The sequence below is a fragment of the Protomyctophum bolini genome, assembly GCF_963924005.1.
Source record: "Protomyctophum bolini genome assembly, chromosome: 13".
NCBI classification, from domain to species: Eukaryota; Metazoa; Chordata; class Actinopteri; order Myctophiformes; family Myctophidae; genus Protomyctophum; species Protomyctophum bolini.
In genome coordinates, this window is record NC_137874.1 from 24,986,093 (window position 1) to 25,002,131 (window position 16,039).

General features: G+C 40.6%; 1 protein-coding gene across 2 annotated transcripts; it reads left to right on the plus strand.

The window, feature by feature from the left end:
- Nucleotides 1-12,644, plus strand: tmprss2 (transmembrane serine protease 2). 2 transcript variants are annotated; one of them, XM_080779855.1, is made up of 14 exons: nt 1-116; nt 495-547; nt 2,120-2,312; nt 3,056-3,148; nt 3,560-3,676; nt 4,025-4,154; nt 4,766-4,882; nt 5,958-5,998; nt 6,232-6,400; nt 7,095-7,267; nt 7,380-7,475; nt 10,107-10,249; nt 10,404-10,556; nt 12,470-12,644. In XM_080779855.1, the coding sequence occupies exons 2-14, from the start codon at nt 533-535 to the stop codon at nt 12,476-12,478; spliced, it is 1,449 nt and encodes a 482-aa protein (XP_080635981.1). In that variant the 5' UTR covers nt 1-116; nt 495-532; the 3' UTR covers nt 12,479-12,644. The 2 variants fall into 2 exon arrangements, with proteins under 2 accessions (XP_080635981.1, XP_080635980.1); XM_080779854.1 differs by lacking the exon at nt 12,470-12,644 and having other exon boundaries at nt 10,404-10,622.
- The last annotated feature ends 3,395 nt before the right edge of the window (nt 12,645-16,039 follow it).

Here is a 16,039-nt window from a genome sequence, read left to right on the forward strand (position 1 = left end):
GCCATGGCTGTTCATTACCTGGCATAGCGGAGGAATGTTCTGATTCAGAGTGAGAGGAGAGGAGAGTACAACGAATAGACAGAATCGGACTGTTAACAGAACTTTGGAGTTTCAAGGTAAGTCAGACAAATTCTGGAATAAAATAAACAAATAATGGTGTGTAAAATCACCATATGCAGTTAATGGATGAACCATTTGGGGAAATTTGATCAGTTCATTTTCATAATAGGGTATGTCTAGTGTGCTTTCTATTTAAACCTAAATTGGTGTTGTCACTGTGTTATTGTGTACTGTACACATAACCCAGAGAGAGCCTTTCATTCATCTGCATTTATTTGGCTGATTAACAAAACTACTTTACTTGACAAAATATGTAACTAAATATGCATATACCGGTATGAAATATTCACATTTCCATTTGAGTTTCATGAATTGATATAACAATATATCTTGCCATATCACCTCATTGCTTGTTGACCTTTATCCTTTAACAGGTTTGGCAACTTCCTGGACCACTGTAAGCGGAATCAGTATGAACAATGATCAGGTAAATGTACTTTCTGTGTTTGCAGGGCACATGCAAATGCCACTGCATCACAATATGCAAAATATTTCAAGATATTAATCAATGACACTTGACAGCAGACAGTGAGGTCTTCATCAAAGTCCACAAAAATGTTTGCCACAGGCCAGTGATTTTCTTCTCAGCCTTTTAATTGTCAGATATGATGCATTAGTCTGTCTTTCATGTTGATCATCCTTGGTTTTATATATTCTGGCCTTCTGAATATTATAGTCATGACGTCATGGAACAGGCCAGGTATTTATTATTTTGAGTACTGCCTGGTCCTATGACTCAAGCTCCCTCTTATCTCTGTGTAGGGCTATGTTCCGATCCCTGCTTTCATAACTGAACTACTTGAGTTCGTCTAAACCTTTATATTATAAAGTGTCTCCAACTCTGTTTGCCTCACCATCCTGATTCCTTGACAGTTGCATGCCATGGAGTCTTGACTGTATAGTATTCAGAAGAACATTTAGACTACTATACGGTCTTACCTACTGATGAATATTAGATTCTATTTGACACTCCATACTATATGAAATGTGTGGGGGGAAAATCTATACTATATCCATTCATCCATCTTCAACCGCCTATCCGTAGTCGGGTCCCGGGGGCAACAGCTTCCTGAGGCGTTCCAAGGCCAGTGAGTCGATGTAATCCCTCCATCTGCGCCTTGATCTGTCCTGGGGTCTCCTCCCAGTGGGAAGTGCATTGAGAACCTACCTAGGGAAACGCTCGAGAAAAGAGCAGACTAATTCACCCTTTGTCAAGTCACGTCCCTGGTTGTGCCCCTCTTCGCACCCATTGGTTGCCGTTTCGTGGTTGGACAAAAATCCTTTCTCTCCATCCACTACCATTGAAATATCGTGTTTTTCAGTTTCTTCGTATTGATATTCTGTGAATTCAATTCTTATTTTAAACTTGGTGTCAGTAAAAAGGAACATCACAGGTGCAGCATGGTGGCTGGGCATATCATGTTTGTTTTTAATTCAACATAAAAAAGGTGGAACCAAGGCGGAAACAAGTCAGAAAGAGCCTGCTGGTTAGTCAGTCAGGAACCAAACAATCAGAAGGCTGACAAATGGTGAATTCAGAGCCGATATCGATCAACTAAATATTGGTTTACTCAGTATTTATGTATAGTGTTTCAGTGGTTAAAACATGTTATGTTATTATTTTTGTCTTACCGACTTGATCAATCCAATATCAACATTAGGATTTTTACTTAAAGACCCAAATTGTTTTTAGCAGCGGTTCTCAACATGTGGGTCGGGGGGGCCAAATTGTCAAATAATATAAGAAAGGGGCAAAAATTGTGAATATGGTCGATCTACAAGCTCACCACTTCAGCATTGCAAGGTGTCGTAGGGGTTGTAGATCTGCTATTTTCACAATATTTATGCCTCAACTGCAACTCAAATGCCACATGAGCTTGTCGGGTTGGGCTTTCCTATAGACTCCCCACCCCAGTTCAAATGCCTGAAAAGGTTGAAGCACTGTTATTGAGAACCGTGAATCATCTTAATTGGTTAATTTCCTTCTGATTTCCCCCAGACAGCAGGTCCCGACTATGTAAACCGAGGGTTTCAATATGGGGATGAAAGACCACCTCCTTATGCCCCGGTGTATCCCCCTCTCCCGCCAGACCACGCCTCAGATGGTGTACCCCGATACACCCCCAGTGTCATTAACACACACCACCCTGTGACCCCTGCACAAGCCGAGAACCCGACAACCCAGAGCAAAGGTACAGTACTCCTTATTCAATTAGTTTGTACACCTCATTCTTACGTCATGTGTTTATGTACAGTATGTACTGTAATGTGTAATTCTCTGGGTGCGGTGTTTGCTAATATTGCGGTTTGAAGTGTGCTTTATTAGGAGGACATGATGTATGGCGTGATGAAATTGATGTGAAAATGTGTCTTGGGCGGTTTTAAGTTTTAAATATCAACAAATCAATTAACCAGTTTGAGGGTCCAATGGAGTCGAGAGGTTTTGAGGTTTAAGAGTTAAGAGGTTTTGTCCGAAGCGCTTTTTAATACTTTTCATTCATGGTTCAATATTTTTTTAACCAACACACAGACGTAAAGGGTGTTCAATTAATTGCATTCATTTGTGAAAACTTAAAAAATTTAGTTGGGTAGTTTCCTCCCGACAGTGATGAATTATGTTGATTATTATGTACATGTACATGTATTGATTATTATTTCACAGTATGTTGCAAGACTGTTTTTGTACCTTTCAGAATTATGTAAATGTAAAGAGTTTGCATGTTTCCATAGTACCTAACCACCACAACTATTTAAAATGTATTGTTTTTACTTGCAGGACTCCAGTGGACTGCAATATTAGTTGAATCCTATTATAATACCTACAACTGATTCTTACTGTAATGAATGTTGTTAAACCTTGAATCAAGAAGCTAAGAAAAAGCATTAATTAACAAAAAAAAGTGTTTTCCTGTGTTTTGTCTGTACCATCACTCAGAATCGAAGAGAATCCAGTGTAGTTGGATACTGTGTGCCGTACTGTCAGTCTTAGCTGTCCTGGCAGTGACGGGAGCTTTGCTGTGGTACTTCTGTAAGTTATTGTTCATGTTCCATTGAAATTATACTGTACTTTTGACTCCGCTACATTTCTAGGAAGGACACATTATAAATCACTAGAACCTTATTGCAAATATAGTGAAAATAGCAGATCTACAACATCACAATGCATTGTGATGCAACTGTAGACCTTCTATTTTCACTATTATTGATAATTGACTATTAATAATGTGTGTGTGTGTGTGTGTGTGTGTGTGTGTGTGTGTGTGTGTGTGTGTGTGTGTGTGTGTGTGTGTGTGTGTGTGTGTGTGTGTGTGTGTGTGTGTGTGTGTGTGTGTGTGTGTGTGTGTGTGTGTGTGTGTGTGTGTGTGTGTGTGTGTGTGTGTGTGTGTGTGTGTGTGTGTGTGTGTGTGTGTGTGTGTGTGTGTGTGTGTGTGTGCTACAGTGTATTACCAGTGTCTGCTGGGGAAGACATGTGGTGATGGTGGGGCGTGCCTCAGCGCCTCCCAGTGGTGTGACGGTGTCAAGGATTGTTCAAAGGGACAAGATGAATCCCAGTGTTGTAAGCACAAACACGCATGCACTCTCTTACACCACACATTTGGTCAATGCATTTGAGGTTTAACAGCGTACACTTTAAACATATCTTAGGCTATTTAAATATATTTTGAACACATACAATCTTTTTTTATCTCTGGCAGGTAAATCTACACTGTAAATCCTCAGTGAGATTAATTTGGTTCCTAATCAATCATTTAACTGGGGAAACCATGGAACACCCTCAAGGACCCCACTTTTAGAACCACTGCCCTACTGCATGTCTAATGTCCTTAATTCCTTTTGGAAGTGTGTGAATAGTGGTGACACTGACACAACTAGTAATCCTAACGCCAGCTTCTCTGCTATCTAGTTCGCCTCCATGGGACCAACTTCCTCCTGCAGAGCTACTCTCCAGAAGGCCAAACATGGAGGCCGGTGTGTGCAGAAGACTGGAATGACGAATATGGAAAAGCTACGTGTGAACAGATCGGATACAAGAGGTGCAGTACCGCTCCACTTGGTCATGTATTCTTACCAGTGCTGTTGGGTGGAAACCTTACATATCCAGGAAATGTTTAAAAAAGAGAAAATTATAATAAAATAACCATGTGTTGTGTTCAAATTGACCCAGACTTATTATTCAGTCACAAGCTCTTGTTAATCATTTTAACTGGTTCAATGTTTGTAAAACCCACGGACAGATTAATCACTTTGATGAGCAAAAATAGCCTCAAGCTCTTGTAGATCGGATAGTTTTGTGTGACAGTATACACTGCTGGACTGTCTGAAGGACATACAAGTTTATGTATGGCTTTAAACGTCCAAAACTTTAATTAAAGTAAAAGGTGTCATGGTGTTCAGACCCAGCACTGCCTGTGACACCTCTCTGGATCTGAGCCCCCTGCATCCAGTGGTCACTAACCTTGGTGTCAAATTGATTTTGAGCTTGACACACAGATTAACTCAGTTGAATTCAGCTTTCATCAGTTGAGGCTTTTAGCCAAACATTAATTCTCACTTTCTCAGTGAAATATAGGCCCATTTGGTTCCATTTGTACAGTCAGTCAAGTAAAATGAACACAGAGCTGTTGTTGCTTTGCATATTCTACAGTGGGGACTATGTCTCTTCTACTAAGATCAGTGCAGGATCCATGGCGCATGGAGGCTACATGAAAGTGAAGTCTGGATATACACCTGTAAAATATATCCAGTCACTGCTAACACACAGGTACGTATGAACCAGATCACAAAGCCCCATAAAACTATAGAGCCCTGAGAGACTCCAGTCAACCAACTACAGGGTTTAAGTGGTTAAAAGGACAACCTTTTTGTTTGTTTTTTGTTTTCTTGTTTCAGGTTGTTATTAGAGAAAGATCCTGTGATATTTTGTGGCCAGATACAAGTTCCTGGGGTCTAGTAGGACTATAGTAAATAATAATAAAGAAATCGCTATAACATTTTGTAAAAAAAAAAAAAGCAGGAAAAAAAAGGAAAAATACATATTTAGCCACTTCTTTGTATATTATGTATAATAGCTAAAACGAAAGAAAGCAGCGAATGAAAAACAATTAACACTCATATTTTACTTAACCTAAAACATGAACCTTGGCTGAAAAAAACAAAACAAAACTTGTATGGTGGTATTTCTAGGAAAATAATGTCTATGGACATTTCCACAATATGACAATTAAGTGTCCAGAACAATAGCTATGTTTGTCAGCCTATGGAATGGATATTTAGAACAAAATTATATTTTTCTAATACTCAAAATATCATCCTGTTCTTGGACGGTTGGACAAATCCACACCAAAACACATGTACCCTGAATCAAGCCTATAATCCTGTCCTGCATGTTGGCCTTGAATTGTTTCATAGTTGCCCCCTGTTCTCCATTTTCCCCCACTCCTCCCACAGTAAAATGCAGTTTGAATGGAGCTAGTTGTCTTCATTCTAATGCGGATATTTTATTTTCATATTTTCAAATTGTCTATTATTAATAGTGTCCTGGTACTCAATTGAATCTAATCTAAATCTAATCTAATACTCACACATGCACTGTTTGTCACACTCGAGCTGCCGTTCATACAGAACCCAACGGTAGAGTTCTCAAAGGGCCTCAAAATGAAGGCCTGGGCCAGGCCTTGGTTCTTCAGATATAGAAGAACTTTTCTGTTTCATGAATGTCAATGGAGGTTGTTGATGCAGAATTGCAGATAGCAAGTTGTTTGCAGCTAGGGTAGTACATGAACAGATTGTACTGTAGCTTTACATCAAATTAATTTGTGTGTCACTCCCCTTTGCAGTCAAAGTTGCACAGTCCCTGCTGTCAGCCTGCGCTGTATTGGTAAGCTGTTATTTAATTTTAAGCTTATAATTTAACTTTACTTTGGTTATAAGTGAATTGGTAATAATCTGGGTTCTGCCTGACCGTGTTTGCATGGTGTCCTGGTTTAATACTAGCACTTAAATGTTTATTTTAAGGTTTAAGTAAAATAAACCTAAAATACACATTTAAGTGCTTAATTGTGAATGAACTTGTTGCCTAAATGTGGAATTGTTTTTAAATCCCTTCCTCAGAATGTGGTGTGAGTGATGCAGCCCCCAGGACTCGTATTGTGGGGGGCACACAGGCAGTGAGGGGGGCCTGGCCATGGCAGGTCAGTCTACAGATTAATGGTCAGCACGTATGCGGAGGCTCCATTATCAGCCCATACTGGATTTTGTCTGCTGCTCACTGCTTCCAAACGTGAGTCTATTCTTTTAGACCACTGATTCTCAACCTTTTTAAATTCCAAGGACCTACACTCAGTTTGATATGCTTTAGGGTTTAGGCCACAGATTATTGACCACACCTACACATTGGACTCAGGACTGGTGCACAAAGTTTATATAGTCCACGTCACGTGCAGGCCAGCCTCGGGTCTGCTCTTTGCTGTGTGTTCAAATCAAAGTCATTTATAACTGCACGACTGAGCTATCTCCTTTTTCCTTCTTCTTCTTCTTTTTTTTACCCATGGTAGTAGCCGAGGCCAAGTGCTTATTTTCAGCAAAGCCCTGCACATAGACGCAGAATAAAAGCTGGAGCAGTTGGGGATCCAATGCCTTGCAAGGCACACAGCTTATATTTGGAAAAAGTAAAAACAATTGGCTTTCATACTCTTTTTGTTTGCCAATAGCCAATGCTCATGTACAAGTTTAGATCAATTGGGCAACCCACTGAGGAGAAAAATGGATGAAGATAGACAGACCTAATCACAGAAAGACAGATGTTTCCTCACCTTTAGGAGTATAGCAAGATTATATATAGTATCCATCTATCCATCCATCTATCCATCCATCCATCCATCTATCCATCTATCCATCTATCCATCCATCCATCCATGTTTTTGGGTTTTTTTTTTATCATAGTTGATGTCACCTGTTTCTCATTTCCACCTTAGGTACTCCAAGCCTGCGTTGTGGACGGTGCATTCTGGCCATGTGAGCTTGGTTGCAATGAGCTGGATTAGCAGCAATAGAGTTGAAAGAATCATCAATCATAAAGGATATGACCCAGAAACCAGTGACAATGACATTGCTCTGCTGAGGCTCAGTACACCCCTCACATTTTCACGTAAGTGATTTTCCAACACATACATGAATTACAACTATTTTGTAGTCCATGCAACCTGTATATTTCTGGTGGATATATTTGTCCAACTTCCAGCTTGATGTTTCTGCTTTAGGAGAAGTGAGGCCTGTATGTCTTCCCAATGTTGGTGTTAACTTCTCCCCTGAGCGCCAAGCCTGGATCACTGGATGGGGAGCCTTAAGATCACAAGGTGAGGCAGCATAGGCTGGATGTACAATACAAAATACTTGAAAATAACTAGGAGGACGTAGGAAAACCTAAAGAGCTTATTCAAGGCCTCTAACTATATCACAAACAAACAAAAAACATTAACGTAACAGACCAGCAACTATAAGCTGGTTGCTCTGAGTCCTAAAGCTCTCTGCTGCTGTCTGGGTATGACTGCTGCTCTGAGTCCCTATAGAGCTCTCAGTCTGGGTACGACTGCTGCTCTGAGTCCTAGAGCTCTCTGCTGTCTGTCTGAGTACGACTGCTGCTCCGAGTCCTAGAGCTCTCTGCTGTCTGTCTGAGTAAGACTGCTGCTCTGAGTCCTAGAGCTCTCTGCTGTCTGTCTGAGTACGACTGCTGCTCTGAGTCCTAGAGCTCTCTGCTGTCTGTCTGAGTACGACTGCTGCTCTGAGTCCTAGAGCTCTCTGCTGTCTGGGTACGGCTGCTGTTCTGGATGAGGATCTCCATCTCCAAATCTGAGGCCATGGTTCTCAGCAGGTAACGGATTGTGCAGTCCAAATATGGGCGTACACCGGAACCACCATCATTTTCGGCATTTATTATCCCTGCATGACCTTGAACTTGAACGTGCGCCCGGCCAAATATCACGTCAGGTCGGGCGGGAGCTGTTGTAGGCTTTGTCCTCACCTGTTTTTCTGTTGTAGAAAAGTGGAGCAGCATGTCTGACCAGCTGACAGGCTGTCACAGGCATCTAAACATATTATGTATTCACTCCTAAAATGTTAATATAAAACTGTATGTGTATACATGTCAAAAGAGAGATTTACAAGCAATTAATATTGCTCAATTAAAAACAATATAACATGTTTACAATGTACAAATAATCAAACAGTGCTTTACTGGCCTTGTTAAACATATATGCGAGCGCACTTGTGAGATGATTCGGGAGCGCAGCCTATATAAATTAAAATAATATTTTGCCTATTTGCAATTGTAGGCTATAGGCCTATAGGTGTAAGGGGCTTAATCATTCACCCATTTAAAGGACAACTTTCGTTTCTTCAACCGAGGTTCATGTTTTAGGTTGTTATTAGAGAAAGTAAATGTAAGGTGAGTGTTAATTATTTTTCATTTGCTGCTTTCTTTCGTTTTATGGGATTTTAGCTGGTTTTGACAGGGGGGCGGGGGCATTCGAGCAAGAATTAACACTCATCTTTTACTTTCTCTAATAACAACATAAAACATGAACCTTGGTTGAAAAAAACTAAAGTTGTCCTTTAAATAAGTGCTTTAACAGTCATTCAGATAAAAGGCAGATCTGGTCATCTGGGTCAGATAGGCTTATGGGACGGGACCGTGGTGGGCGCTGTTTAAACAGCGACACCAGCACACACCAGCCTTCATCCATATGTTTATGATTCATTCATCAATCACTCCATAAACATTGATTATTTATGACTGCCTTGCCAGGTTATCTCTCATTAACGTGCGGTGCAGGCATCACTCACCCACAGCCCTCACATAGCAGTGAGCATGCAGTTTCACTGGGATCGTCTTCGCCTACCTAGGCTACATGACTGCTTTAACGTGCACTGCACACGAATGGGTAAAATTAATATAGTAGCCTACAAACTTATTCCATTCATGGCGATGCAACTGTGATGTGTCATGTAGCCTTGGTGCGTGCGTGCGTGCATGACAGCCAGACAAGTGAGGCGAGAGGGAAACAGACAACGTGTAGGGTAGGCCTACAGCTATTATTTAATTCATGCAGGTGAACGTGTAGGGTAGGCCTACAGCTATTATTTAATTCATGCAGGTGTTCATTCTTTATTTATTTAAAATACAACACACGTGTGTGTGTGTGTGTGTGTGTGTGTGTGTGTGTGTGTGTGTGTGTGTGTGTGTGTGTGTGTGTGTGTGTGTGTGTGTGTGTGTGTGTGTGTGTGTGTGTGTGTGTGTGTGTGTGTGTGTGTGTGTGTGTGTGTGTGTGTGTGTGTGTGTGTGTGTGTGTGTGTGTGTGTGTGTGTGTGTGTGTGTGTGTGTGTGTGTGTGTGTGTGTGAGAGGGGATTTTGTTCCTAAATGTAACTATGGTTTCCATACGTTGTTTGGTCGTATTGCAGTTGTTCATGTAGCAAAAACGAGGGCGAGGCTTGATTTCATAGGGTGTGCCAGATTGATTTCAGCCGTCACATTTATTAATGCTCGGAACTAAATTAAGGAAGGATCAGCAGTTTGGGATCACTTCATGCCGACGTGATCGTACTCCAAAACCGATGCTCGAAGTTGAGGCAGATTTTACACTCCATTGATACATTTCATCTAACTCTCCCACAATTTATTCTCATTGCTACATTTGTTATGAATGGCAGTGGAGTTTTTAAAATGTACAAGTAAGTAAGTACATTTTATTTATAGAGCACCTTTCGAAACAATGTTACAAAGTGCTGTACAACAAGGTAAAATCATGTTAAAACAAGGGCATGAAACAAACAATAGAAGGTAAAACATTGAGATGCAAATAAATCAAGTAAAAAAAAGATATCATAAAATAAATACGAAAATACGAAATAAATACGTTTTTAACAATTTACAAGTGAATGGAGGAGTGCGTAGTGAAGCATTAAGTACAATTTCAAATTTTGCCTTCAGGATCTTCCCCTGACACACTAATGCAGGCCGAGGTTACTATTTACAGCAGAGACACATGCAACAGAGAGGAGGTGTTGGATGGAAAAGTAACCGAAACCATGATATGTGCTGGCAAACTGGAAGGAGGAGTGGACTCATGTCAGGTCAGTCTCTCTCCCCCCATACATAATGCTAACTAATAACTTTGACATTGCACACAGATGGCACAGACAAAGAGTCTGGTGTTATTAGCACATACATATTATAGCGTAACCCTGCATCACTAACTTGACACTAAATTGCTCTTGATTACTGCAGGGTGACAGTGGAGGACCCCTGGTTGCCAAGGAGGGACAAGTATGGTGGCTGGTAGGGGACACAAGCTGGGGTATAGGATGTGCATGGAAGAATAGGCCTGGGATCTATGGAAATGTCTCCTATTTCATTGACTGGATATATGAACAAATGAAGGTATTTACGGAAGGGTGACCAAAGCTAATGTAGGCCTACATCATTTAATTTGAGATGTTATTGTAATGTTACCAAACAAAATGTGCTTGCAAACAACACAGGTAGCCTTAACCATTTTGTACTATTCTAGTATTGGATTCTTATCCAATACTAGAATAGACGCTCTTTCAATTAATTATGAAACTCAAAGACAGTAAAGAGTAGTAAGTGTGCCTTTGCTGAGCATTTTGGCATTTGAAACATTTGAGTTTTTGCACATAACTGATCCGCCCAAGATTATCACATGCTTCAAGGCAATAATCATGCCAGGGTGCTTTTGCTTTGGGGCAGATAAAGATAACTATTACAGTACTATGGCTGTGACCGTCACCAAAGTGTTTTTGCCCAGGTGAAGAACCAAAGCACACTCGTCCAAAAAAACAGAGAATATATTTCAAGAGATAGAAATGCTAGACTTGAACACTTAAGCCATATCACGCTGCTGGCATTTCCAGCATAGTGCAAATACGCAGCACTCCCATTGAAAACAATTAAAAACATACACTACACCACATTAGCGGAATGCTAAAGTATTTTAGCTGTGATTGCTGTAACATGGTTAAGGATTAACCTGTGATGTCATGCTGTACTTTTTAATACGTGTTTTTCTCTATTCACGTGGTCATTAAGGTCCACAGAATGAGAGGCCTGCTCTGCCGAAAACATTGCGAAAAAAGTTATGGCCATTTTTGTATACCACACCATATAACCAATATAAGACAACATTTCCCAAATTTCATCATGCTTTAAGTAGCATGTGACAATTGTGACATGTCAAACTAGGGGGTTTTCATGATTCTGAATCCATTCCATTTGTTTTGCATGAAAAACACTCCTTGGCCTAAAAACGGCCATAGCCGTCATCAGAAATGTGATGAGGTCAGCACAAAAGTGATGAGGTCAGCACATTTTGTGGCTATGGCTGAATTTAGGCCAAGGAGTGTTTTTCATGCAAAAAGAATGCTTGGAATGGATTCAGAATCATGAAAACCCCCTAGTTTGACATGTCACAATTGTCACATTCTACTTAAAGCATGATGAAATGTTGTATATTGGTTACTCTACAGTATGGTGTGGTATACAAAAATGGGCATAACTTTATTTTGCGATGTTCCCGGCAGAGCAGGCCTCTCATTCAGTGGACCTTAATGACCAAATGAATAGAAAAAAAAAAAAAAAAAATACAGCATGACATCACAGGTCCTGTCCAATTTTGGGCCTTGTGGCTCCCCGGCTATATACAGTAGTAGTTTGCTGCGATTGGTATACTTTTGTTGTGACTGTGATTCATTGGTGTACTGTAACAGTTTCAGCTGAGTGTGTAGTTTACTGTTATTGTTGGTCTATTATAGTATGTTGGGATATTCAGATTTCTGGGGACCTACATGAGACAACCCAACTTTACGGTTTTAAGATTATTTTCTGTCTTAGATTATTCTACTTCATTCACCATTAGTGGCCATGGCTCTTCTTCCAAGGAGACTTGGAGAGTTCTCCTCCTCTTGTATACATTGCCCCGAGCAACGATTTAAGAGTCATATTCCATGAATGTTGAGCACAAAAGAAAATAAGTCTCACCTAAGTCCGATACCAGAGACACATGGCGTTTTAACACTTTTGTGGTCAGATGATGGAACTGTGACACATTCATCAGGGATGTTTGGCCTCCTGTAGTTTGTCTTGTTGTATTGTGTTGATTTGTGGCTGCTGTCTCCCTTGTATCCAAAAAACATGTCTTTTGAGATTCAGAGGTAGTTCATACAACTAGACCAGCAAATCAAAAACACTTTGCATGTTGAAATAACTGATTAGCAAGACAATATAACAGCACATAAGATGTCTACTAAGACTGATGTTGTTTTTTATCCTAACAGAATTATTGATGAAGAAGTCACTGAAGAGAAGCCATGTTGATGATCAACCCTAGTTTCACCTCCCCCTTTTCATATAATGGCCCTACACACAAATTGATTAGTATGGGGGAAAACCCCAATTGGTCTAATGTTGGATTTTTCATTGTTTCATTTATTTGTATATTTACTTTTATGTGTACAGTTTGTGATTACTATTTAAATGGAATAGTGTGACTTTTTATAAAACTGCTTTATTTTTATGCCAGCAGAACAATAGCATTCCTTGCTGATCTTGTCAGCAGAAGTAATCTAATTGGGGTTGTACTGTGCATTATCTAATAAATAGCCTAGTGTATGGTGAATTACTAGGCCAAAACAAAAAGTAAATTCATTTAGCTGTTTCCATCTGAGTTTTGTGGTTTGTGTTACTGTCACCCCAATCTGATCTGAACCCATGCGTCCATATGGGTACAAGTCAAATGCTCGTTACATTTTATCAGCTGAACTGGTATGGTGGGGTGGCTCGTGTCAATGGGCAAGGGGGGCTCAGGCCTCCCTATCTTAATATATTATTATTAAAATGTTTTAGAATAGATACTTTTATATTCTGGTCAAATCTAAAGCAGCAACAGCATCAAATAGTTACAAGAAAATCACAAAATAGGTCAAAATGGGCAGATTTTTTTACAGCCCAAAAGGCTTCCATTGGTTTTCATTGCGTTGAATGATTGACAGCTGCCAAGACACGCCTGCTTAAATCTCTCAGCCCCAGACCGTGAGGTCATTGGCTGCTCGTGTGTGTTGTTTATGATGTGTATTAATGGCGGGTGGAAGTATTTTAAATGAAATAAGTTTATTATTTACTTTATAATACGTTTTGTCCCGTGTCCGTGGAGGGGAAAATGAAGTTAAAAAACTTGGAGCATATAGTCCATTTTGGATACAACAAAAGGAAAGGAGACAAAATACGTTTTGTGAGTTTGAAATTCTTGCTTGGGGTTGGGGCAGACAGCTGACTGCACAACGGACCCACAGAAAGGTATTGTGGTCTGCTTCATTCATCTCACAAAGTTAAGAAACATAATCGCTGGTTTAATCACATTGAAAGTGTCTCGAGCGCTCATTGAGTTGGGAAGAGAGAGCGAGAGAGAGGCTGTGTTTGTGTGCGTGTGTTAGTGTTGTTTCGGTGCCGTGTGCGTGCATGTGTCTGTGTGTCTCTACAGCCTGTGTCTTGCAAGTTGCTTGCATCTTTATTCCATTTTGGTCGGTGCCATTTGCGCCAGTTGCGCGCACGCGCGCGCAGCCGCGCACGCGTACTGTCATTATTAATGACAGTATAAGAGCAGCTATCTACATATAAATGTATAAGCAATGTTCAGTGGAGTGTTTGTTGTTGGCATGCACTTCTGTTGTCGTGGAGCACTTGCTGTAACAAAGTATAGGCCTGTAGTAGTGTCAACTCATTGCTGTACTTTGATATCTGGAATATGATGCTATTGCTGCAGGTTGAACTAGTAGCATATAGTATAATGGATGTCTTATAGCCCCGCCAACCAAAACACTGCCAGTCTACTGGTGGCTATTTGTTGACATTGCATTTGAATGAGCTGTGATAAAATGGTTTTTTTTTACATTTTAGCCTCAAGATGGTGCTATAACATTTGCAAGCTAGGGCACAGCATGTTCTTCCAACTACCATTACTGTTAAATGTGTCCAATTGACCACTTCCCTTAGGCTACAATGTTGCATGACAAGAAACAAATTCTAAACCAGCGCCTTGTTTGAAGTTCCACTGGCACCGTCTACTCTGAATTGATTTCCTCCATTGAGTGACACACGTGAGGTCTTGATCTTCTTCCTCATTGCTGGGAGACGGGAGTGACTTATTCTTTAACTCTCTTCCTTTAACTCTTTAACTTTTTAGCCTGTCCCCTTGACACCTTTTCTCTCTTTGTTCCTCTCATCTCCTTCCCAACTCTCATCTCTCACCATCAGCATCAGCATGGCTGTCTAATCAGTGCTCATGGAGGTTGGCTTGCTAATTGGCAGATGCTCAATCCCAGAGCCTACATCTGCTACCTGTTTGTACCAATTAACAGACCCATGATACCTCACTGACACCTCTTCAATGCGTTAACAGATGCCACAATTAGCCACTAATTTGAAAAGCTGCCTGTTTAGAATGAGGGCCCTTGTTGCATCATCCACGACTCGGGGTCGCCTTTCATCTATTTGCCTTTTTCTTGTTGCCTCAAATGAGACGTGGGCAGGCAAGAGGACCCCAGCGTGTTGAACAAACAAACTCAGCTGGATGCCCAAAGCAGCTCTCCAGTCTCCACACTGGCTCTTGACCGATTGGAGGCTAAAGGTTTATATGGTAACCGTAAGATTCAGATATACATGAGAGGGGATGTGCTTAAAGCGGTGTTCCTGTTGCTTCTCTATAGTACAATGACCAGGGGAATAAAGTACTGGTGCGTTCTTTTCCCCTCTACGCCAATTCACTTCACTAGAAATTCCCGACCTACAAATTCACAACATATTACAATGCAACAAGTGAGCTTGTAGATCTGCAGTATTTGGCTAATGAGTTTGGTTGTAGGCTACTGCTGCACATGTCCATCTGCCCATTCTTAGGTTTGCAAAGCCTACGTACAGTACGAGTGCAATCAGCATCCATCGAAATGGGATGGGCCGGATGGCAGTAGCTGAGTGGTTAGAGGCAGCCTGGGAATTGTAAGGTCGCTAGCTGGTTCACCCTCCAGCCCACCCAGTGAGTCCCATGTGCACTGTATTAATAGTGTCCACTGTCCACCATCCACAGTTAAGATTGGTAAATGCAGAGGACAAATTTAACACGCTACATGTGGAAATGTAGTGACAAATATCCATTGACAACTAAAGGGAGGTAAATTAATATAACGTTGAGCTGCATTATGTATAACTAATCCAATGATGTTGAAAATGAAATTGGTATTTATTATTTACCTTTTTTATGAAAATAAATGCCAATAGTTAGAAAATGTAACTGTGGGCTCTTATTTAATATAATTAATTATGGTGTAGAAAAGTGGTTTTGACATTAAGTATAAAAACACTGTGGCTGATCATCTGATGTGTATAATAAGTAGAAAGGCAGCACTGTTACCATGCACTTAGTACTTACCAGGGGCTAAGAGCTAATCTTGGGCAAATGCCTATGGAGAGAAAAAAAAGGTTCTTGGAGGATGTCTAAATTAAGGAGGCTTATACTGGTATGATTCTGCCCTAGTTCTCACCGTGTGTGTGTGTGTGTGTGTGTGTGTGTGTGTGTGTGTGTGTGTGTGTGTGTGTGTGTGTGTGTGCACACATGATTGAGAGGGGGTACAGAGGTATGTGAATCCCAATGATAGTAGGCCTACCATTTCAGGTCAGGATATTGTTTATGTTTACTAATGAATTACATTGTTTCGGTACTTTGGTGTTTAAACTTTTGCATTCCTACTTCATCTAGTGTAAATTGTAAACAATTACTCTCTTTCTCTCAATTCAGTGCAATTTATATGAAGGTGAAGTAAAACGGAAAACTGGCGAGTTCTCCGGTACGGATA